The following is a 26,012-nucleotide window of genomic DNA, read 5'->3' as shown; positions in this document are numbered from 1 at the left end:
GACCTAACACGTGACAAAGAGTTATTCACCAGCATCTTGCAAAACCAGACGTAATGAATACGATAGAATCTTTCTAAAATTTTCAAGTCTCTGTGGTGAAAGTTCATTATCTGCCTCTAAAGGACAGCATGCAAAAATTATTTTGAATTTGATGTCTTGCTCTCGGGGCTAGAGGAGTACTGTGGAAATAATCCCCTCAGTCTCAGGGGAGGCTTAAGTGTCTTGCGTCATTTTGCTACAACTGTTTTTGCTGACCCAGCAGTAGCACTGATAGACCCTGGAAGGTGTCCTGCCAGGCCTCCTTTGCTAAAGCAAGCTTTTAGTGGAGCTTTTTTATGGGGGAGGGGGAAGATGACTTTTTTAGTCATCAGTCTAAGAGGACTCTAGAGACAACAGGCAGAGTTTATAGACTTCTAATCCTGATTTGCATAATATGACTAAACTGGATGGGCCTCACTTTTGAGCTTTTTGCTGTTGAGTAAGTCTCAGATCTCTTTAAGCTCAGGTTTTAGACAACCTTAGGAGTACAATTTATAAACTCAAATTGAGACTTCTTTCTTTCTGCTTGAGTTATTTGTTATTACTAGGAATAAGCATATATTGGAAAGGGAAATTAGTCTCTTTCAGATCAAGACAGTCTTGCTAATGACAGATATGAACAATAACTTTTTTGCTAATGCAGCACATTGATATTTGGGGCAAAATGAGTCAGCTGCACAACCATTCATCATGTCCTGCCTTCTTGGGAGAGTAGTAGGACTTTGACATTTGCATTCCTGCAGAATTTGAGACACATTTCCATGGATATTTATTTTCTAAGATAATTGGGGAAGTGTGCCCCACTTGCCTTCTAAAATGATACACTGGTACTCTTCACAGCACTCTGACGACAATGTTGGGGAACGTATTTAGTGCCAGTGGAGAGAGAAGCTAAATTGCCAGCAAGAGCTTCTGCAGAAATGAGTCATCCATATTTTTCAGTGCGCTTTGATCCCCATTAGCTTGGATGTTTTGAAGAAAGCTGCCCTCTACAACACATGGCTTCTGCATTTTCCAGTGCAGAAGTCTATATGGGAGTGGTTTGGAGCCCTCTTGAAGCTGTGATGCTGAAATATTTCATTGTTCTTTAATGATTTCTTTTGGCATAGAATCTTCAGGAAAGCATTAAAGACTTTCTTGTAGCCCAGCAAATTTTCTCATATTATTTTCTGTTTTCTGTGGCAAGCTTGAAGTAACTGGAGAAGCATATCAATGTTCTTTGCTTGTGGCAAAAGAGAAGATGCCATCTGGAAGGCTACTTAGTCACTGCTGAATTTGTCTAGTTATTTACATGCTTACCTTCAGATGTTCAGACAGAAATGTGGAAAGAGGCTCTTTTTGAATAGCTCAGTTAAAGCCCTGATGACTCCTCATGGGAAACATTGGCAGATAAGTCGATTTAGAGATGATTCTGTTCATATGTCAAATAACTTCATTTTTCTTCATTGTGTGTTTTTATTATGGGAGACACCAGTGTGAAAACAGGATCTTCTGGTTCCCCAACTCTGTTTGGCAATCCTCCCACAGTGGGAAAGGTTTTAAGTCTAAATGCATGAATAGAGGAATAAGGAGCTAGAAACAGTTCTTTTTAAATGTCTTTTCTCTCAAAGGGCTTTGCAGTTGATAGTCTATTGTGTAACTGAATTTCAAAGAGATCATGGTGGAAGATGGCAGCAAATTGGAACATGGACTCCTATCAGGCACTGTGGGAAGAGGTTAAAGAGGATATTTTAACAAGAGAAAAAGACCAGCCATTCCATCTTCAGTGTCTTAGATGCCAGATTTTACTGTACTGTTACTCTGCAGAGCAATTGAAAACTAGGTTGCTTGTAGATTCTCTTAATAAAAACCCTTAATTTATGCAAAGTATTTTTTTCCCCTAGAAATCTGTGCTTTGGAAGTTTCCAGATGTGCCAACAGGTGTCTGTTTCATGACATTTATTTGAATACAAATATAAGAGTCATGCTTTTACTTCTTTGAAGCCTTGATACCAATGAAAAAGCTAAGAGCTTTATTTTGCCAGGTCTGAAATTGTTTCTCTAACAGGCTGTAGTAGTCAAAGAGGAGGATTAACTTTTGTGGTGGAGGTGGCAGCATCTTGTTGAATGTGAAATTGTCTCTCTGGAATGCCAGAAATTCTCATTTTGCTTTACTCAAAGTGAAGGGTTTGTCAGATGAAGGGGTCTACCTTTGACTGGGTTTTGCAGAAACAAAATTTGTCTTCCATGGACTTGGCAGAAAGCTCTGTGCCAGTTGAGAAAGGATGAATGTAGTGTGCTAGCCAAATTGAAGTAAACAGGAGCATACATGAGGTTGTGCAGCATGGACATGATGTACACTGCTCTCTTCTTTGGACTGCGGTCACTTTTGGAGAAAGGTGAGAGTATGGAAGATGTTAATGGACTGTAGTGAAGGAAGCTTGTTGCACCCACATGAGAGAGAGAAACTCGTTTCTCAAATGAGCTTTAAATCTATTTTTTCCCCTAATGTTTATATTTTTGTGTTAAGAAACGGAATATTTGTTAAAAAGCATTGTTGGTAGATTGTTAGAAGCAGTTGTGTCCATGCACTTTTACCTTAAAAGTTGACATTTTATTCCTGGGAAATACAGTGTAAATATGAGTAGTTGTACATTGTTTACAGTTATACAGGAGGTTAAAGCTAAAGTCTCAGGGTGGGTGCACTGTGCATGCTTAGAAATGCATTTGAAGGAAATTGGCTTTGGAGCTGGTGTTTCTGTCTCTTAACTGGGAGAGAGATGAGGTGTCCAGTCAGTGGACTCCTTCGGTCCGGAGATGTGTCCATTCTCGACCAAGCCTGCTTTGTATTCTCCCCTCCTGCTCTCCCAGTGGCTTTTTGAAATCTGCCCGTGGGCTGTTTACCCTGTGCCTCTAAAACAGAATCGTAATTTTGGTGGCTAATAGCCAGAGCATGCGGCTCAGGCACCCCCCAGCTGGTGGCAGGCTCTCCCTTGGTTATGAGTGTAGTTAGGTGGCCCCCAACTGTTTACAAGACAGCAGAGGTGAGATCTTTGATTGACAAGTCAGAAATGCATTAGATCATTCCCTCTGCCAGTCTCTGGTTCATGCTGTTAAAAATGTCAGCCTCTCCAAGTTTGAATGGCAGCCCGAGGGCCTCAGAAGCTTTTTGTTTTCTGAGATGGAAACACAAATTGGATGTGTGCCTGAGCGCTTCATCCTGGGCTGTAATTTCATCTTTTAGCTAAGAACCACAAGGTACATGAGCAAAGCACCCTGTAAACAATAATACTGGGGAAAAAAATAAACAAGGTCGTGTTTCTGGTACGTTGATCCACTGGTGTCCTGACCTCTATCACGTTGAACATCTCCACTCTGATTGCTGTTCCCTTTGGCATTACAATGAGAGGAGAGAGACTGACACGGGAGGCAGAGATTTAAAGTTGCAGTATTGTTGCACATTCCTTGTATTGGCTATGAAATATTGAACTGCCACAATGTGACACCTGTTTTTTTAAGCAAACTTTCTTGTTGGAGGTGTCTGGCAGCAGTTTCTCCCATTCCTCCTCATCTCGCCAGCTGACAGGAGCAATTATAAAGGCATGAGGGGGAATACGAGAAGGAGCAGAAACGAACCCAAATTAATGGTACAATTTTTGGACTTGACTCCAGCCTCCTTCTGTTTCAGTTCAGACTCAAAAGTTCAGACTTTTGAGAGCTTTACTGTAGGAGAACCAGAACTACAGAAACAGCCTTGTTAAATGTATTTGGGGTTCATCCGCTTTTAAGTCTAATGGACTTGTCTGGCTGGTGGCACAACCTATACTGTTACCGGGTGATGCTGGGAAGCCCACCAAACTGGGAGCCTTTGGGCTGTGCTGCAAGGCCTCATCTTTTGGGTAACAGCAACAAGAGACACTTCTCTCCTTTTAGGTGGCAAAGAAATCCTTCCTGTGGATCAGTGGAGGTGGGTTTGATTGGTTTGTTGGGGTTTTTTTGTAGTATGTTACAGTTTACTAAGTAGAAATTGGCACTTACTCTGCACCCATCTTGAACGTCAAAAGTTGCCTAGGCTTTTATTGGTCTTTCAGCCTGGGGATCAAGAAGTGTGACAGACTCTGTCACTGAAGAAACACCATGCCACTATGCCCAGCCTGATGGTCAATTTAACCTGCATTTGTAGCTAAAAGGCCTCTCCTTCAACCTCTGCCATAATGATCTCGTTACTATGTAATGTGCCCTTCCTGAGACGGAGGGAGCAAGGTCTTTAACGCTAGTTTGGCTGATTAATTAAAAATACCAAAACCAAACAAAAACTCAAGGGAATTCTCTTCCCTCCCTTGTTGAAGTCAGGAAGGTGCAGGAAGCCGTGGTGGGCGCACAAAGCCTTAGTGACAAACAGCATATGCAGCGCCGCACTGAAGGCATACAGGTATTTTTAAAGCTAGCTCCAGCTCCTCAGGATTGTGAACATCTGCTTGGAGGTATTGTAGAGCTGCACAATGCACTAATTGAATTACTCTTTTCTGGAGTTGCAGGCTGCACTAATTGAATTAGAACCAGGCTGTGCGTGTGCGCGCACGCGGCACTGCGCATGCGCCGGGGAGCGGCGCGCGGGGGGGGCGGGCTCGCCCATCCCGCGTACTGTGCTGCCCCCCGACGGCCACGGCGGGCACTGCAGAGCTGGGGGAATGCTGCAGCCCCTCTGAGCCACTCCGATGGGCTTCACTGCTGCTTCATGGGATTTAACGTGGATTTGGTTATTTGTTCCTGTATAAAATAACGTTTCAGCGACTTTTCCGTGCTCCGCCAATGTCTGGTCTTAATCTTTCTTGCTTCGTATGCAGAAAGGAGGCATTAAGGGTGCCCCACTGCAGTCCCCTCGCAGCACTTGGAAATGTTTCTGTGTGTTTAGCACCGGCCGTAGGCTGCTGTAAATCACCTGGCTCACTTGTGCTTTTGCATTTGATGGCTCCATGGCAGTGCTTCACAGGCAGCCAGTTGGACAAGATGAAGTTTACCTTTTTCTGGATAGCTGGCAAATAGCTTCATACCACATTAAGTAATAATTCTAATTTAAAAAATAAAATAGGGAATTTTATCACAAATTTGGAGAAGTTCATGAAGTACTTTATCATGCAGCATTTAAGCTAATGGTAGTGAGAACTGAGTGACTCCGGAAATATATAAGATGCAGAAGTAGTTGTGTTTAATTGCACACATGTATAGGCAATGTGAAATATTTCTCCTTTGGAATCTGGTATGTATGTGACCACATGTAAATTTCAGGGGGACAAACCACAGTAGAAATGCACTTGATAAATCTTAAAATTCATAACAGTGAAGAAAGATTTTGCTACACAATGTCAGGTGGGTTTCCTTTTCTTCAGTTTTGTTAGCTGCTACTTATATGGGGCACAGAAGTAGTCAGCTAGTCTCTTTCATGTGTTCTCTCTTCTACAGACAACCAGGTGACTCAGTTTTCCACAAAATTTCAACCCTTTGCACTCAGCTGCCTGTATGTTTGGTAAATCATTCTCGTAAACCATATCAGAGATAAGATGATATTTATTTTGCTTCAGTGGTTGTTCCTTGATTTTGTTGCTTTTCAAGTAGATGAAAATAATTTACTATAATGCTTTTCAAACTAAGTAAAATTAAACTATATGTGTCAAAATGCATAACCAGTACTCTGATGTGCATGACTCTTTTTTATTGTGTTTGTATACTTGCCCTGTGTCTGGTGATGTTAAACAGTGCTTCTAATTACCACTGAGAATTAGCAAAGTGCTGCTATACACAGAACCTGGGAATTTTTAGTTTCATTGATATTTGTTTAACAACCTGCTGACCCTGCAATGGAAAGTAGATTTTTTTAAAAATGCATATGAAACAGCTTTGTGTTGCTTTTGGAGAATAATTCCCAAATAAATTTATTGGTTAAATTTGTTTTGATTTTATTTACGTGTGTAGGTGTTTTTCTTTATCATATTTAGGTTTTGTGTATGTGCACAAAGATGTGTGTATGTGTGTATAAGTAAAAAAAATAAAATCGGGTTGTCAGTCTTATCTCCCTAAGTAGTGATGTGACTGCTTCTCGTAGCCTCTGTGAATGAAATAGACGTAACTCATTGATCATGCCTGATATTTGTTTGAGGTTCATGTTTAGTTCTTAAATGACTGACAGTAGAATTTTGTGCCATTGTGGAATTTTCTGTGTTGTGTCTATGTATAGTAACATCAACCATCCACCTTTTGCCTGCCTTCTACAAGAATCTTCGTGAATTATTCTCTGAAAACACCACTATATATCCAGGAAACAAAGGAAGCAACTCTTCATTCAGCCAATAAAGCTGTATACGTTTCTACTCTTGCAGGAATATGCCTTGCTCTTCTATCGCATCTTCAGAGTAATAAACTGTGCAGCAATCCTTTGATGTAGGTAATAACATTTGACCTTGCAACAGAGTACATTCCCTTGCTGAAATCAAGACAACTTACACCTTAGTGTTTTGGGTTGTTTTTAGTTTAAAAAAAGTATTAAAAATAGGTGTGTAGCATCAGACACATACAGTGGCTTCTTTTGGTAGAAGTCGTAAGTGAAGATGGTAATGTTGAGGGGACTGGGCGTGTCACCTTTAAAATAATGTGGGAGTGAGTTTGGTGCTGCCTTAAGAAGCTGTAAATGGGAGAAAATACATTCCATCCAGTGTATAAAGTGCTCTTAAAAACAATCTATTTCTAGAACCTAAATTGTCCTGGGATCAGCTCTTGATATAAAAATTCATAGAAACCTGTTTTTCCAAGTGTGGTAACTTCTTGCCATAGTGCTGTAGTGTTAGAATTCACATTGGCCAGGTTGTTCTGTAAATTAAACAGTGACAGCTTCCCTCGGGGGAACAGCCAATGTATTTATGATGATGTGCTGATTACACAAAATACACTGCAAGCAGAAAACAGCTGCAGAGAACAAACCTCTTAAAAGAATACAATTACAAATAGCACCCTCAGTATTTCTAGTGGTGAGAATAAAATACAGCATGCTAATGCAGCCTTCTAGTTTGCTTCTGAAGAAGAAAGGAGATCTATGAAGAAGGGACCGAAGTATGGTTGGATGAACACGCAGTGCCACTATGGAGTGCCATGTAATCCCTTTTTGAAGGTGAAGGGCAAGAACATACCTCAGGCCTGCTTTTTAGCTGTGCTTATGTCTTAAAATTCCTGCAACTGTTACTCCAACAGCACTGAACAGTGGCAGGCTGGGGCTCTCTAGCTTGTTAATGTTTTGACCAATGTGGTTCTTCCCCTTTGTTCTTGTTAAAAATGGTGATGAGATGTCTAATAGTTTGCAGTACAAGTCTTACCATTATGAGACTGATTGTAGGAGATGTTAATGGAAAAACAAAGGAAGTCCCTGGTTTAAAGTTGATTTTTTTGTATGTGTGCAAGAGAGAAATTGCAGTAAGGAATGCTGTGGTGGGATTTTGTTTGAGGTCTTGTTGAAAACCAGGAGAATGGGGCACTGGCAGCTCTCACAGCTACTAATGTTTCACTTTGAGTGCCTGTAAAACAAACAAAAAAAAAGCCGAAACTTCAAAGCACAATCTTTTTGTATCTGAGGTGAAGTGTCTCACTTTAATCATTAAAATACATTTCACTTATGGTTATGCTCTGTATGTATGGGAGAGAGTTCAAGTACTGAGAATGCCCTTTCCATCCACTTTTTGAGAGCCATTGATAGATACATGTAATGCCTTTCAAAAGTCTGGGATTTCTTGTGTTTGGTGTCTTTGTTACATTCCAAGACCAGTATCCATAAAACGCGTTTCAAATACTGGGCAAGAAATGTTCTGCTTAAAATGAAGAAATGTTGCCCTTTCAACATACACATCTGATTTTAAAGCAGATGAGGTAACAACATTCGCACTCTAATTTGGAAAGACTTTAATTCACTTGCTTAAAAAGAAGAATCAGGCTTTCCATCTATTGGTTGCTGGCATGTACTAATAGACTGTTATTCATCTGTCTGTATTTTCTTTAAATCGTTTTTGAGCCTCCCTGTGTTGTCCTGCTCTGCTGACATGTATCCCATGTGGCAAGAGGGAGTTTTGTATAATCACCCTGCTTTAATCAATAGAATAATTGATAAACCAGATAAGATTTAAACTCATTACCTCCCCGAGTAGAACTCCCTGAGGGCCTTGGACTCTCTTAATTTTGACATGTATGTTGTGTACCCCGTGGATGAAGTGCAGTTTGAATTATCTGTTTTTATTTGCTTAATGACGGGGAGGGTGTTAAAGTCAAATGTTTAATTAACCCAGCAATGGGCTGCGCTGTCACTTACACACACATCCAGCTGATTGAGATATCTCACAGAGAATACTGAATAGGAATGATAATGTGGCACTGAGACGGAAGATTGCTTTTTCAATCCATTTGCTGGGTCACTGCTTTGAATGTCTTATTGGATGAAAGGCATTCAGCCTGGAAAAAAAAATCAGCATTTAAGTACATTTTGTTTTCCTGGCCCCTCTCCACCGAGAAGTTAACTAAAACAGATATGTTGTAGGTTTAATAAGCCATTCATGTTGTAGCAAAAAGCTGTGAATAGTAGATTTCAATAGGCAGCGATCTAGAGCTGTATAATTTCCTATAGGAACAAAATGTTTGCTAACCCCAAGGTATCTGAAGGCGAGATACTATATACACTGTTATCTTTCCTTCTTTGATTGCTTGACTACCCACCCCATTTGATGGTCTCCGTAGCAGGTCTAACTCTTCTTCCTCCCTGAGCAGAGTAAGATACACAACAATGTTTTGTAGCTCCTTGCTCTAGTTCAAGCAAATAGAGTTTTGGAGTTGGAATTATTTTGCAATGGCAGAATCTAACAGTGAGCTTTTAAACTGAAATGTCACAGGAGGGGCTGTTGTGTTACCACATTCAAATGTTGTCACATCAGGAGGACCCAAGGGTTTATTCCTTGGGTGGCAGCTGTTAAAAGGCCATGATTCTTGCTAGCCAAATGTTACAATATGTGGTGCCTCATCTCTAATTTTTCATTAATTTATTAGAAGATTATAATTTTTTTTACTTGATGTGATGGAAGGTTGGGACATGTTTAGACTTTCACCTTTTTTAGTATTGGTAGTAAGGTTTTTTTCAACAGCATTTTTTTGGAAGTAAACGTGCCATGTTTTGGAAGTTAACAGTTTACCCCATAGTCCAGTGGTGAGTGATGCTTCCTGTAATGAGTGTAGCTTTGGAAGATGGAAAAAGCATGGAGACCTACCTGTGTGGACAAACTACTACTGCAAGGCACATTGGGGATGTGGACCTGTGTCACCTGAACTGCTCCATGGTCACTCTGTAGGCATTTTGAACTTGTTGTAGACTGAAAACCAAGTTGCTTTGACTGCAGAGTCACCTGGGCTCACATTGTCTTAAGTCATAAAGATATGGGTGCCTCTGTATGCTGTAGAATAGATAATATGCTGTGAATTCACATGAAATTTAACAATGCAGTGAGATCACTGAGCCATTTTGTCAATCAAGTGAGCTACTTTCACTATTTTGGGGAAGAACCATGCCTAAGATTAGTTAACAGTGTGGGACACAACTTGGGGTTTTTTCCCTCATAGTGTCATTTTCACTTTGGGCAGACAACTTCAACTTCTGCTTCATACCTTTCCTTTGTATCTCCTTTTCCTCTTTCCTGCAAAAAAAAAAATTAGGAAAAGACAACAAGAGAAATACAAAACAGTACAGTGAGATGAGGACAGTGTGGTTGAATTACATGTTTGGGAGCAAGAAAGCCACAGGGTCAAAGGAACTGATGTGATGACAAGTGAAGATCTTTTTGTCTACTTGACAGGAAAGCTCCAAATGAGAGGTTTTGGGGGAAAAAAAAAATCAAAATAATAATTGTTAGTGATGACCAGGGATTAGAGAGAAAGGGATTTTGTATCAAAACTAGTGAGACAGGTTTGGTCCTATGAGGGAAGTAGTTATATAAAGTTAGAAAATAATGCTTCAGGAAGGTTATGAAATCTACAGCAAAACTAGCCAATTTTACAACTCTTCTTGTAGTACTTTTGCAACTCCTATGCAGATGAAACCATAATAAATATTGTACAGGGAATGTTCATCTGCATCTAGAGAATGTTAATAAATAAAAAGTTTTTTAAATCTCTCCATAGATCCATTGGCTCTTCCTAACTCTTGTTAGTACTAGAAATATATTTTTTTTTACATCTTTTTTGGATATTGGTTATGTTCAGAGTCTAGAAGCTGAGTTTGTGCCTTTTTTTCCTTCCTTACATGTGTGTGTGTGTGGGGGAATCAATAAAACATCTTATTCCATCATACAAAAGCACTGATAAAAGTTAGGATTTGTGGCCAGGGGAGGGAAGTACCCTGCAAACAGAATGAGAGTGTATAATTTCAAACTCTAGTACTTTAACAGCCTGGGATAAGTGTTGAAAATGAATTTTTGTGAAAGGAATGTACCAAAACGAAAGCAACAAAGAAGTGAGAGCCAAGCCTTGATTGATTGAGTTCTTATCAAAAAGGCTTCTGTTGCATGGGAAATCCCTCTTCCTGAAGTATGTGTGGCACAATTCTGGTGTCTGGCAGAAAAATATAACCTCAGCTGAAACTGTTTAAAGAAGAATTTAAGCATTAATTTTAAAAGAGTGGAAAAGTCATTAATGTTATCCTGAAGAACAGAAAGGGAAGAACGGTGTGAGGAGCAGGTATGCAGTCACTAGTAAGAGACGAACCAAAGCACAGTGACAAGAAGATTCAGAACAAGTCCTGACACCAACCTTACATAAGTGGCCTGGTTGGATATTCGGAAGTATATCCATGTTATGTGTATCACAAGGTTAATTGCATATTTTCATCTGTGCTTTTTGGGAATATGTGAGTTCTGCTCCTTAAAAAGACATAGATAGCTTTGAACTGCTATAAAATTTTGGAGTACGAGATATACGCTATGAAATCAGGCATAGAAAGTGCCAGCTATAAAAGCATATGTGTATGCCTGTGAAGGTGCTGATGGAGTTGTGCTATTTAGGAAAAGAAATTCTGAAACAGACCTGGCTGTGAGAAAATGCAAATAATGAAATTCAACTAGAGATCCTTGAGGCTTCTTAAGCTCTAACCTTGTTATGAGGAATGGGGAAGTTGAACTGCCTAATGCAGATGTCTGTGAGTTACAAAAATAACCAGATGTCCTGATTAGCAGAAGCAAATGTTCTTCCCTTAATCCACGTGAAATTATATTCAAAGGCTCTCCGGATGTAATGCTTGTGTAAATAAGGCACCAACAAACATTGGAATAGAAAGGGCCATTGGCCAACTAGCTTGCAAGGCTTGAAAGCTTGAATATTAAAAACAAATTTACCACTGCTGACTCTCTTAAATTCACAGAACAGAAATGTTAAGCAGGGCTGCTTCCCGGGGAATGTGGAAAGACTGTTCTCATTAGCCATATTTTCTCTCTCTCTTTCTCTCTCTCACTCTCATTTGAGAAATGTGTATGAAGTGAAGCTAGCTTTTAAAATTTCCGTAAATAGCTTGTTCCCAGCATCTGGATTTCTGTTTATTTTTTAACTACAACTAGATTTGTGCTCTTCAAAATTCATCTGTTCGTCAGATTTTTGATATTTGGTATTTCAACATTAAACTGAATTTCCTGTTCTAGTAATACTTAGATTATTTTACACCTTTATAACCAACGAAGAATTAATGAGTTAACTTGATAAGAAAGTCTTCTTGATGTCATGAGATTCTCAAGTCTCATTGCTTTGAAAATATGCATTTTTCTAATTATTTTAATGGAAAATAGGAAAAATATGAAGGATCTGTTCTACAGATGTAAAAACCAGAATCTTGTCCTGGTTTTCAACCACAAAAAAGATTGTTGAAACTTTACTCATTGTGGGCTGCATTAACATAGATACAGACCCAATTAGTACTTGTGTGAACATGCGTGTCTGCGTCTGGTTGGAGGGACAGTGTTGTGCTTTTCCATTTTCATTGCAGTCAGAACTTCAGTTTTAAGATTTAGGTACTTGACCTGCTTGGACATGAATTTGAACTTATTTGTTTAGGTGTCACAGAGGAATGGGGTGTGGAGAAGTCCCTGTCATGGAGAGTTTATAAACATATTGGAGGAAAAAAAGCCAAGCTTCTGTGCAGTACATAAGGTAGTAGATCTATTAATATGATACACAATGTAGTTTGCAAAGCAGGTGCTGAACTGGAAGGCCAGTTCAGCTTGTTTTCTTTGCTTTTCAAATAATGAGTCACTGCAAGGCAAGCTGCAGCTTCTCTGCCTTCTCTGTACGTCATTCTAATGCTCAACCTTAAAGCCCCTGCAAAAGTACCGTTTAACTTTAAACTTGTAAGAGCTGGGAAACTTGTCTGTGCCTTCGTTCCGGGATGAAGTCACCCCCTTGTGCCTGCACATTGCAATTTATGGTGTTCTCTAAGAGGAACTAATCTCGGTGAATGTTCAGAGCAGCAAATGCCAAGGAGGAATGGGGCCTGATACTTATCTCTGCATTTTCATTGCTGTGGATCTCCCTGTGTGTTACAGCTGTCATTTTTGTTTTATCTGCTGAACAGACAGAGAATTGCCTTCAAACTTGCAGCTTTCCTACTTGTTTTTCTCAAAGAACATTTCCAGTGTTAAGGACTGCTTTTATATGTTGTAGCAACTAGCCAAAGAAGCATGAATTTGAATGTTTCAGGCCTCGTGATAGGAGAAAAAGAAGCTATCCTTATATGTTTTTAGTGGATGTTAGACCTTTTATTTTTTTTCCCCCCAGCAGTAGTACTTCTTTCAGGCTGACATTGGCTATGCCAGGATTCATCCTAGCACTCTTTGAAATGGCTGAGATATTTATAAACTGACAGACAGCATTTATAAAATCAGGATGCTGACAGTCCCTTAACGATAACAATGGGCCTGGACTCATCTATCACTTACAAAGGTTATTGGAAAGAGAACGTAAGGCTTATATGTGCCTCTAGTCTTAGACTGACGTTTATTTCCACACATCTCTCTCTGTCTTTTTTTTTTTCTCTCTCCTGTCTGCATCCCTCTCCACTTTTCAGTCCATTCTGGACGATGTGGATGTCAGACAATTGCAGTTAGTTCCTCTTTACCTTCACCGGATGATTCCTTGTCCCGTTTTCTGCAAGAAATTGATGCAAGCTAGACGACAGCTAACTTTGTAGCATCTTGGTGCGTCACCCCTTCCTCCCAAATCTCCCCCTCATGAACAAGTGAAACCTCCTGACTGCTGACAGGCTGCTAGCTTGAAGTGGGGAAAGAAGAACAGTGTGGGTTGACTGACAGGCTTAACCTGGGGCTGGGTGGGGGTTACACTGGCCTTCTGCTTCCTTTTTCTTTCATATAGCGCCAGTCTGCAGGCAGAATGCTGATGTACCTACTTTATTCAATGGCTCTCTCTTGACTGAGACAGTACCCCTGTGTCCTTGGTGAGGAGAACCAAATGCAGCGCAGGGACACTTCAAGAAACATTGAAGAGGGTGTGTCGGTGATTTTCAACCTCTCTGATAAAATGCTGCATCCACTCTTTGCACCTAGGAGCTTGAGGGTCAGGTTTTATCAACAGTTTGCACTGGAAAAGGGGGAATGCAGTATTTCATTGGTGTATGCCAAAGCATCTATTTTAACATGGCAACAGAAATACCAAGACAGCTATGTCTGGCATCCAGTTTGCCCTTGAAACGTTTACTCTACTGTAACTGTTTGGACACCATGTTCCCACTGTATTATTTGCTTAGAGACCTGAAATACCCAAGTACATTTCCTGCATGCAGTCGGATCTGCTGATACCAGTAAAACCACACTCTAGCCCGGCTTCTGTTCGAACTGCTGCATACGCACACAACGGCTAGAGCGAGGTTTGATTGACTTGGGGGGGGCTATTTATCAGGGAACTCGATTAAAATACAGACTGCACATGACATCAAATTTGTAATCATTTTTCCACAGCAAGCAAGCATTTTCTGTATTGGATGCAGGTGTTTAAAGCAATAGTGTGTTTTAAGGGCCAGTGCAGCGCAAATTCTGGCCTTTGGGATAGTGACAAGTGTTTTGCCTGCATAAACAATATATTATTTTCTCCCCCCCCCCACCCTGAGGTCCACACACACCTAGTTCCCCTCAAGCTCATCATCTCTGTCAGGTTAATCAATAGGCACCGTATGGCAGAGGGTCAGTAATCAGTGTCATCGTGCCTTTAAATCGTGTTGAAAATTTGCTTAAAGCCTGGGCCAATTAACATCGAGATGATGAATGGATGGGTAGATGGGAAGAGCCTGGCGCTCAGGGGCTTTGTGAGAAGGAGATGCTCAGCTGTTGAGCAGCAGACACCAGCGAATAAAATCAGCCATTCATGTGAGCTCAGTCCACCCACTCTTAATGATAATGTCAATCTAGCAAAATATATACACATTGGAGTTGTCACGAGTTCATAAATCAAAGGAGTTTGTCAAAGGCATTCAGATTAACGAGGCAGCAGCAATAACAAGTCAAATTTGCATAGAGAATTGCCCGAATCTCAGTAAATTATGATCCTGTTTTTCATTTGATTATTTGCTAATGTCTCAAGAGGGAGAATGATTATATTAGCATGCAAAATCTACTCCAGAAGTAGAAATCCGAGGTATAGCAGACCAGCACACGATGACAATTAATCAGTTTCTGCATACTAGCATAAACGCGCAAGGCCCAGAAATGAACTCCTTTTTTTATTATTATTTCTCCTTGCTACTGATCCAAATGGTTCAGCTTGACAGAGACTTTATATTGCTTTAACAGTGTTCTGAATTGTGCCTGCAGGCAAGACATAGTTATGCAGCTATAACCAACCTATCCATCTGCCAACCAGATTGGAATTCTCCTATCCAAGGCTTCCATTAACCCCCACTGACAGCTCCAAACAGGATTAAGAATTTGAAAGCATAAAAAATAGTTGTGCTCTTCACATAGACACACGCATCTCCCCCACCCCCACCTCCCCACACTTGGAAAAAGGCTGTGTCTGTAGTCTTTTATAATTAGTGCAGGGCAGAACACCACCAAAGAAAGCCTCCCCCAGTTGGCAAGGCTTTGATTTCCACCATGACAAGCGAGGCGGTACTAAAGGTAGCTCTGCCCAATTGGTAGTCCCTGGGAGTGCGTTTCTCTGTGTATTATATCTTGTTCCCAGCAGTGTTTTGCTGGGCTTGTGTACACAAAATACTGCATGTCATCTCCTGTCAAACACTTCAGCCTAGGGATTTGGTATGCATTGTAGCACGTTGTGTTTAGTGGTGGAGGAGGCTTCATGGGGAGAGTTAAGTAGTAATAATTTCATAGTCATCTTTAAGATAACCTGCGATCGAGTTATATTCTGTTAATTACAGGCTGAAGTTTTAAATGCAAATAAGATTGAAAAAGACCTCATTACAGACAGTAGCCATTTTAGGAAAAATGAGCTATGGAGGGCAGAACCTCTTTTCAGGAACCTAGCTAGAGGGAAATTTTGAAGGATACAAGAGCTATGAGCTTGGGTTTTCTGGCTTCCCCGATCAACTCTTCCACTGACATTGTGTGACCTTGGGAGGAAAACAAATAAATTTACTCATTTGTGGGAAGGGGAGGGCACAGTATTTATCTCATCAAGACTGATCAATTTGTGTTTTGAAGACTTCAGCACGTCTTGTTTGTACTCGTTCAAAAGGGGGGACTCCTACCCTCAAGCACAAACACTTTTGGCCAGTCTGGCTTTAGTCTATGAAGGAAGGCTTGCCTGTGGGATTTTTTTCCTAATGGAGGGAAGTTTTTATGGCTTTTCAGCTTTTTGTATGTGCTGTCTTTTTCATTACTTTCACCCTAACAAATCCCATCTTTACTATGTGTCAAGTACAGTCGCTCTAGATATTTAATATTCCCAGTGAGTTCACCCACCTTACTGTCTGGATGCCAAATGCTTCTTTCCAGCTCTGTGCCCAGATGTGTGTTTCAGTAACCACGAGAGGGTGCTCAGAGCAGTCCTTACCTTTGGCTGCCTCTCCTGCGGCCGAGAGCATCACTAAAGTCCTGCTCAAGCAAACCTTATTCTGACCTCGCACATGTTTATCCCTCCTCCCACCTTGTTCAGCAAGGAGAAATATATAGATGTTCCGTTTCAGTCGATTACGTTATGCTCTTCCCATGGCCATGGCTAAGTGTTGCCCTATCAAGCGCAATTCACTTCCACGCGGCTACAGTTAGTCCTGAAATATGCGTGGTCTTGTACCTGCACCTGGATTGATGGGTTTCCTATTCCTGAGAAATGAGGGGGAGTTATAAACATCTGTGGTTTTTCTTAAGTGTGATGCTTTCCAGTCATTCTGTCTTCACCAAGCGTAACTTACTTGCCGACAAAAGTGCATGAGCAGCGCTCCTCTTTAATAGGCTGCTATCGGAGCTGCTGTGTTGGTGCTGTAGAATGGTGAGACGCCAAGCTGTGAACCACCATATGCACTTGGCAGTCTTTGTCTGGTCTTTGTTCAGCCAACCTCTTAGCCTTGCCACCTATAAAGATAATGAATGCAAAATGGTCCTCTGCTTGCTCTTAAAATTAGATGCTCAGCTTAAAGAAAAAGTGCATAACTTGATGCTTTGAGGTAACTAGGAATTTCAAAATAAGGGCTTGACTGTTCACCAGCGGCCCCAGTGTTCCTGCTTTTTGATGTTTGTTGAGGGAGGATCCTTAATGACTTTGAAAGGCGAGAAGAATGCAAGATTTCACTGTCACAGAAAGGTTATTTGGAAGAGGAAATTGTTTTGGCAGTTACTGTAGGGAAAGGAGTGGATATTGAGAAAACCTACAGAAATAGTAAATAACCCGTTCATCCACCCAACAAAATGCATTTCCTGGAAATGTGTTGTAACTCACCTCAGATTCTTATGTTTCCTGCACTTAGTCTTTTTCTCCAAAGCACGACAATTAAAATCCTTGCTTGAATTAGCAACTTACTAAACTGTATGTAGTGAGCAGAAAAGAGCAGTTTTAATTTCTTCCCTTTTTGAATGTGATTCTAGCTTATATGTTTTTACAATCACAGTCCTTTCTAAGCTGGATTTAATGTAATAACTTGGTCCTAGCTGAGACCTCATATGAAAACTTTCAGAAGCTGGCTTCTTACAGTGGTTTATCAGGCCCATTTAGGATTGATTTGCATTATAAAACCCTGGTTCCAGCATCATGGTGCCTTCTGAGTTTTATATCTTGTTTTAAAAAAAATAAAACCAAAATCAGTAGTTGGTGTGCAAGCCTTGATTTACACAGAATCTTCCTCACCAGTTTGACATCCCAAGTGAGGATTTGTTTTGTCATGTTTCCTCCACCCACCCCTATTACCGGCTGCTTCTCAGCAAACAGCTTCTACTCCTGGCTGTACCTTTTCTTCTCCTTCACCAGCCCAGCAATCCTGAGCTGCCTAGCTGGTGCCTGATTACGCAGCACCGCAGCAGACACAGGAGCTCTTCTGATGGCTTCCCGCAGCCTGCTTGCTTTCTGCTAGCCCCGCTCTGCCACGCTGGCTGTTTGCAGGGCCCAGCTCCTCCTTTGCCAACAAATGCCACTTCTGTCTCCTGAAGTGTTGGGCTAGAAGCTGGCTCTGTGAAAAGCTGGGCAGAGCCATGCTCAGCGGAGGACAGGTTATTTGGGGGACAAGGAGGAGAGGTACAGAATGCAAACTTCTGCCTTAAAATACACATTCCTGAGCTTGTCTGTGCATAACTGGAAAACCACCCTTTCTCTGGCAGAGCTCTCCCTAAACACTTTTTCTGTATCTTTTTAAAACCTGTTCAGTTGCTTGCTATTGGATGCGTGGGAATGTGGCCTAAGGCTATGAATACTGTGGTGATCAAACTGATTTTAGATGTCTGTATCGGATTCCCCCAAAGTTGGCTGTCATTACTCTTGTCAACGGAGTGGCTGAACACGTGCAAAGGGACTGTGTCTTCCGGAGTAGCTGACTTTGGCAATGTGGACAGAATTCCCATCACATACCCAGCAGTCTTTAACCAAAGAGTTGCTACGGACTGTGTATGTCCCGAGATAAGCTATAGCCTGTTTTTGCTCTAAAGCAAGTAATAATTGGTTTTAATCTTGAGGTTGACAAGACAAAAGTCTCCTGGTGGTCCTTCTTACTCGTGCTGGAAAACCACTTGGTTTTCTTCTTATCCTCGTCCTTACTCACTTACTACTTGTCCACCTGTGTTACTAATGCTGTTTTCTTGGAAGTAGCAGCTGAAGTTTTGGAGCATCAGTCTTTCTAGAAATCATACATGTATGTAGAGTCGGAGCAGAAGTGAAAAACAGCCATGTTATCCTATGCTACCTACACAATTTTATTTTGAAGGATCTCTTGACAACCTCTTTCACTAGAATTTAGCTCTGTCATCACTTCTGTATGATTTTTAGCAGCCAGACAGACTCAGTGCAATTAATAATTGTTAGGCAGTTTAAAAACTGCCCAGAGAACAACAGTTGCACCCATTAACAACCTTTTGTTTTCAACAGGTTCCATTGTTTTAAAACTGTTATTGTGGGATGTTCAGGTGCACTGAGTTGCCATGCTGAGCCAACTACCATTTCAGCTTTTCAAAGTGACCCTTGTTGGGAGTTTCATAATGAATCCCCAAGCACAGGCTTCTTCAATAGATACCTGCACAGTGGTTTGTTGTTTTGAGGAGCAGAAATTAAGCTGTTTGGCTTAAAAGTACAAGTTAGCCTCAGGTATATGTATGTGTAAAATACTACAGCCTGTGTAGTACAAACATTCTGTTTCTTTTCTCCTCGCAGAGTAATATTAAGGATAAGAACTGAATTAAAGCTTACTTTCTTTCACAGAATTCCTCTGAGAGAGAAGACTGTAATAATGATGAGCCCCCTAGGAAGATCATTCCCGAGAAGAATTCACTTAGACAGGTATGTGATCAGTCTCTAAAAACGCAATAAAACTTTCTAGCTATTTAAATCCTTAAATGCTTTTGGAAGCTGAAGTCTGACTTGTGCTCCTGGAAACACTTTCTTTATTCCTTTGAAGTCTGAGCAAGCCACCTTGTACCCAGGAAAACCAAGACAGGTAGATTTAGCTTTCAGCATGGTTTGATGACTCTTTCTAAGGAATCTAGGTTTCTGTATAGCACAGGCAGCTCTGACTCTCTAGTTTTACCTGTCTCCGTTTAGTGTTTATCAAGACCTCTTCAGCCTTTTCTTCTTTTAATTGTTCCTGTCTCTTTTGTGATGTGTTTTGCCCTATGTCAGATCCTGTGTTCAAGAATTGTTCTAGAACAATTAAGCTTTTCATTACCCTTGAAGATAAGTTTTCTTCGAGGTGATGTCCAGGTTAATAACCTGAAAAATGACCCCATTTTGTTTCTTCTACACTCAAATAATTTACTAAGGGGTAGAAAGGAGAAAGGTTGGGCTGATAAAACATAATCTCTTTGCCTTTTATATACAGTAAAGGGATTTTTTTACCAATTCAAAAGAAACATTTTTTAATCCACGTGGTCGAAGAGGGGGTTCTGGCTTGTGATTTCTGAGAATTAAGTTGAGTTTTAGTAATTTCAGATCCTGATTCATATAGCACCTTGCTCTTTCTCACTACTGCAACCTTTGGGCAACAGAAGCAAAAATATGTCCATGCCTCAGCTGCCCAAGTTTTCTGCCTGGTGTATCAGAGTAAAAGCATTGATGAAGGTGATTGAAGTGAATACTCTGGGCCACACATTGCAACATCTGTGGAAATGGCGCATTTCTTTCTGCATTTCTGCTACAGAAGCCGCAGTCTCCAGCAGAGCAAAAGGGTGGTAATACACTGCCCCACTGCTGCTGTTTCCAAAAGGAATTATGGGTCAAAAACATGGTAAAGGAAGGGAAAGATTTTTGATATAGCATGTTTGTGCCCAAATCTGGGGTTTTGGGTTTGGGTTTTCTTTGTGAGCTGTTTTTAAACAGTGTACTGTGTTAGAAGTGTTTTGTCTTGTGGGAGAGAGTGCCATGTGAAGGACTATATGTAGCTAAGATAAGTCCATCTAACAGATGTAGTCCCTACAAATCTTTTAAACAGGAGACAATATGCTAGAATAATGTCTGAGGTCCCAGATATCACTGAGAAATATTAACTTGTAAAATTGATTAAATATGTTACACCATACTTAAAATTATTCTAACATTTGGCAATAAACAATAAGAGCTAGAGGCCAAAGTTACCAGGTCCTTACAGTGTGTCTCTAGGACAGCCAACAAGGTACCCAGCACACCAGAAGGCTACTTTTTTCATTTTACAGTTATCTTATTGATGGCAAATGTTCAGGTTTCACAGGAAAAGGTGTATGCCTCTTCTCTAAGAAAAGGCTCATAGTGAGAAAAGTTAAGACAGAAGGAACACAAGTTCTTGTGTGTCTTTTCATTGTACTGAGTCCTCCCTCGTGGTTATTGGTGAAGGAGGAGACAAGCATTCATGAGAGTAATATTATACAGATCAAGAAGGTACTGTTTCTTGAGTTAGGTTTCCCTTCTGTTGTATTTTAATCTGCAGAAGCAAAGCTGTCTTTCACAGAGGTCTACTGTTCATCAAAACTAACATGCCTAGATATCAAGAGTACACCTGAAAAACCAGTTGTGTTTCATATTGGAAGCAATTCATTGTTTATGACAAAGATGGTTAGCTGTGTTTCAGGATATTGTTGAAGTTATATCAGCCTCCGTCTTTGTGTCCAGTCTCTACAGTGACACAGGCAGGATTAAGTCCTTGGATCTTCTGTTTGTTATGTGGGACCTTTTGTGTTGAAAGCAGTGTGTGTGGACAAGTTCAAGTTGCAGTTTTAAAGCAAGTGCCTTGTTTTCTAGATCATAGGAGGTATTTGACAGTTATATTTTACCTGTGGTAGAAGGAATTTTAGTTCTTTATGTGGGCATAAATAGAAGCTTTCAGAGGATTTTTGGGAGCTGGAATTGTTCCTTTTCTTAGTGCTGGATGAGAAGCAGTGAAGAGTTTTCCAAGTCTAGGTGCAGAAATCAGACACATGCAGCCATGTGCCCAGGTACTTGTAATCTTTGAGTAGAGTGGTACTTATTGGAAAGAGGAAGGTATGCAAAGTGACTACACTGTCTTATGTCTAGCCATACTTCATAAAACTCAAAAGATGTGACCTGCAAATGCTGCCAAAGCAGTAATACACAAAAAGTGCTGAGTACTAGTACCTTAGTGGAAAGATGCGAACTTGGTAAATGGAATGTGTGCAGTTTCATATTTTCTGTCTCTCCCTTAAGATACCACTGTTAACATTTCCTTATTGGGGAACATGCACCTACATGCACAGAGAAAGTGAATACGTAGGGAAGAAGGCTGTTTATTTAAGTGGTCTTTCCAGTGAAAGTGTCCACATGTTTAGCACTTTTTGAATGGTTTTAGAAAATTAATGAGATACATCAGACCACTTCAGGGGAAGTATGACAGCTTAACACATTCAGCTGCTGACAGGTTTAAGTAAAGGTGCGTTATCTTTTCTTGCCGTGTTTGCTGTGCTGGTATGGAGCCTTAGCCATAAATGTTCTATCAGGTGGGTTTGTGGAACAGACACACCAGATGGTCGGGGTATTGAGAAAGTGTAATGGCTACTGAAGCATTTGAAGCTGTAAGCAGGGGCTGAAGAACCCCATTGCTCAGTGCTATGGGCCTCTTACTAGGAAAAGTAAATTTTTAGAATCATAGAGTCATTTTGGTTGGAAAAGAACTTTAAGTTCATTGAGTCCAACCGTGAACCCAGCACTGCCGTGTCCACCACTGAACCATATCTCTCAACACCATATCTACATGTCTTTTAAATACCTCCAGGAATGGCAACTCAGCCGCTTCCTGGACAGCCTGTTCCAATACTTGACAGCCTTTTGGGGAAAGAAATGTTTCTTAATCTCCAATCTAAACCTCCCCTGGTACAACTCAAGGCTGATTCCTCTTATCCTGTCACTTGTTACTTGGAAAAAGAGACTGACACCTCTCTACAAATTCCTGTAGTTGTATAGTGAGGGTCTCCCCTCAGACTTCTTTTCTGCAGGATAAACAACCCTAATTCCCTGAGCTGCTCCTCACAAGGCTTGTTCTCTAGGCTCTTCACCAGATTCATTTATCTTTGGACGTGCTCCAGCACCTCAAATCGTTCTTGTAGTGAGTTGTAGTGAGTTGTTCTCTTGATTAAAATGGTTCTTGGAAAAGATTGTCTTCAGAAGTCTCAACAAGTGGAGCTGTGTCCTTGGCATGCTGGAAATTGGAGGCATAGTCACTCTTAGGTGTATGAAGGGCAGCAAGACAGAAGAACCATGGAGATTAGCACTGGGCAAAGAAACAGAAAAAGGCAATGAACTTGACAGTGTTAGCTGGACCAGTGAAAAGATCTAAGCTGTGACAGATTTTTGAAGTAAGGATGCAAACATCCAGTTCTTGTTGAGTGCTTGATTTGACAAAATGAAATTTTGAAGGGGTAAACTGAAAATCACAGCATGAAAACAGGCTTCAGGAAAAAAAACACCAATTACAAGTGGCAAAAGTTTTTGGCAACTTTATTTAAGCTAACAAACGAATTTTCACACTGCAAAGTTATAAATTAATTTTAATAGGCTGATCCAGATGGTCCATTTGGAAAATGGATAGCTTGATCTGTTGAAAATTAAACTAAATTTATCTCTCTCATACTTCAAACTGAAGTAAGCGTGAGAAGAGTGCCCATTAAGTCCAGCTCATACAGATGGACCGGCAGGTCACACATGGGACTAATCTGATTCATTTTAAAAATAAATGCATGAGTTATTGAATCAGGTTCCTGTTTCAAGCCCTGCATGTGAGCGTGTGTGTGTGTGTGTGTGTGCGCTTGCCCTTTGAAAGGGACTCACAAATGCTTCAGTGCCTTTTTAACCTGTGTGTTTCCATTTTAATTCAACTTCCTTGCCAAAAACCATAATTAGTTTTCAGTGCCTATCATTTAGTGTTAGACCCAAACACTAGATTGATTAGGTCAGGCATTTGTTATTTTAAGGGCTATGTCTCCATTCTTCATTTATGAAGAACATGAGCTCAATAGTCTTGGGGAGAGAGACGGCCTTTAGAAACGGGGAGGGGAAGCTCTCTGGGGGCCCCTCCAGCCTTTTAGCTTCTGGGTGTCTTTAACAGAGCCATGAATGCAGATTTGTAAATTTATTGCAGTGCCATCTGTTTTTTTTGCAGGAACCGTATTATTGTTGGCTCGTATCTGTCTATTGTGGTGGTCACTCCCTGGGAGCTTGCCCTCATAGTCCTAAGGAAAGTGATGAATAGTGGGGGTCAACATGAATAGGTCACAGGGCAGCTGTCCGGGGCTGCCCTGAACTTGATTACCCCGCTGGTTTTTAAAGACGATGGGCACAATGCAGGTTGTTTAAAACCCTCCCTCCCTTCTCTCCCATGCAGCAATAATGAAGTGCCTTTTGCTGCTGTGGTTTGTCTGTGGGCAAAGGTGCCTTGTGGGGAAATGCTGGCAGCAGTGAGGCTGCCACACTGTACCTCCTGCAAACCTCGCCTTGGACTCTGCTGCCTTTCCGTAAGCTTCCAGATGGAAGTCCGGGGGAAAAAAATTCCCGGTCTGTTACCCCATCAAACAGGCCCCTTAGCATTTTCAACAATTCTCCCATTTTGGCACAGAATATTACCTCAATTCGCCCTTACAGATTTGAGATAATTTTGTAAAATTACATGTAGCACCTCAAATGTGCTCTAGGCGCTATTTGAGAGTTAGAACAGATACAGCCTGATCCAAAGAGTTTAAAGGCGATGCTCAAGCAAACCGTAAGAAGCAGAAAGCAGTTAAAGAAGGTAGAGCAAAGGAAAAACAAAAAGTAGCAACTGTCAACCTTTTACTTCCAACTGGTAGCCTCATGATGCTGCTTAGGGCTCCTCTCCGGGTGTATTTAACCTGTCCAAAAGCATTTCTGTCATTCAGAGTTGAAGCCTTCTTTGCAATTGGTGAGGAAGGCTTCATGGTGAGGAGGGAGTGAGAGGATCCTTCAGCTCCCTCCCTCCAGGGAAGATGCTGCAGTTCAAATTTACCTTCTGTTGGACAGCTGGCTGAGGCAGGATCTACCTGGTCTATAAAGTTAGCCTGGTTATCTCATCTTTTATGCTGTTAATGCTTGCTAGTAAGGAGCTGCTGGTTGAAAAGCCTCCTTAAACTACTCGAAGTACATCTTTAGTCCTTAGTGTACATCCTTTTAAGATTTTTTTCTTTTTTTTTTTTCCTTTAGTCTCAAACAACAACAACAGAAAAAGTTCCACTCCTCTGTGACAAAGTGTCTTATAAAACTAGCCAAGGCAGGTTGTGCCAGAGTCTAAGCTACAATGGGAACGCTGCCTCGTGGCGTAAAGGCGACTGGGCTCTTTCAGCATTAGTGCTAATAGGAATCTGTCACCCCACTGCATTGCTGCATTCCTCTGTAATTGAGTAAATTGCAAGTGTTGTCTGCTCCCCCCTGCCCTTTGTGTCCATGTCCACTTACCATCCGAAGAACGTGGGCAGTGATAAATAAAGCACTGAACAGGGCTCTCAACTCTTTGAAAGCAGCATGTTGCCAGCCCCCTAGTTATATTTCTTTAAGTGTTTATGTTTTTGTGTGGCTGGAACCCTGGGGATCCAAAGCCATGAGAGAGGCCAAGAAGCTAACAAAGTAGCTGTCCCCTTGTTAGCTTGTTCCTTTCTTCTTTAAAAAACAAGATGAAAACCATCTGGCTCAGGGCATTACATTTTCCTCCCCCATGCACCTCTATAGATGAAGAGTTTCACCTGCAGTGAGGGTTTACATTGATTAGGGAGGGAGCAGTAATTCAAGCCTCCATCCACTTCAGTGGTACTTTGCAGTCTTTAAAGGTGCTGACCCATTGAGTTAAACTGTCAAGGGAGGATAAAAAAGCATCGTCATCCCGGGAGGTAACAGCTGCCAGGTTTTCAACACCTTGCACGCTGCTGGAAAAATGTCACAAATTGTCAATGGAAAGAAAAATCACTTGGCTGCCATCTTCCCTTAATGATGTGCCTTATAAAATGAAAGATTTAAGGGTTTAAAAATCAGCAAGTAGCCGTCAGGAAAAAAATATCCAGAGGGATTTTGAACAATGGGCCCAACAAGATGTATCCCGAAAGACTGAGAATAATGCATCTAAGTTGGAGTAACCGGATCCGATTGGGATGACTGTGGTTATCTTTGCACAGTGGGATAAGAGGGAAGCAAAAGCAGCAGCAGCACAGAAGTCTAACATTAGCGTGTCTGCATTTAAAAAAAAAAGAAGTCTGATTCATAAGCCAGTGAACTGAGAGAAGACATACTGTATTTCTGCTCTTTTGAGGACAATTTGTTTTCAAGCAGCTACCAGATGGCTAAATACCACGACATTTCCTTTTTCTTTTTTTTCCCCTTCTTTTCTTTACAAGAGATGTAGTTCTCCTTGCTCTTTCTTTTTGTTTGTTTTAATGCTTTTACATCTCTGAACATCCCCGTGGTGTTTGGGCATTGTGGCGTACTCTTTTTTTTGTTTCCCCCCCCTGTGCATTGATGGATGAGGGAAAAAAGATCTTGAGCTTTAATGTAATTTCAGATAACAGGCAGATTGGAGCAAGGCTTTTTGTTTGTATTGTCTTGAGGTTTTTTTGTTTTAGGGGCGAGCTTTTTTTTTTTGTGGGTGTTTTTTTTCTGTTTGTTTTAGGTAAGTCATTTTAATTGTACTGAGTAATTAGAAGGTACACACAGCCAAGGGAGCTTTGTTATGGTAATTGCTCAAGAAAACTCACTCCCCAACTACCACCGCCATGTGTTGAGACACGTCTTCCCTCTAGTGGCAATATTAAGGACTCTGGCTTTCACAGTCGGCAAGGTGTAATTGCAATATG

At 41.0% G+C, this 26,012-nt stretch overlaps 1 protein-coding gene across 4 annotated transcripts in view; it reads left to right on the top strand.

Annotated features, from left to right (window-relative positions):
- The window catches only part of BTRC (beta-transducin repeat containing E3 ubiquitin protein ligase), a 117,180-nt gene that overhangs the window by 29,005 nt on the left and 62,163 nt on the right, over positions 1-26,012 (top strand). For all 4 annotated transcript variants that reach the window (XM_062001046.1, XM_062001044.1, XM_062001045.1 and 1 more), the window contains one exon: positions 18,946-19,023. In XM_062001046.1, coding sequence (XP_061857030.1) covers positions 18,946-19,023 — 78 coding nt within the window. The remainder of the gene's footprint in view (positions 1-18,945; positions 19,024-26,012) is intronic.

Source organism: Colius striatus, chromosome 8 (assembly GCF_028858725.1).
Source record: "Colius striatus isolate bColStr4 chromosome 8, bColStr4.1.hap1, whole genome shotgun sequence".
NCBI classification, from domain to species: Eukaryota; Metazoa; Chordata; class Aves; order Coliiformes; family Coliidae; genus Colius; species Colius striatus.
Note: the sequence above shows the minus strand (reverse complement) of the source record. Positions and strands in the feature narration are given on the sequence as shown.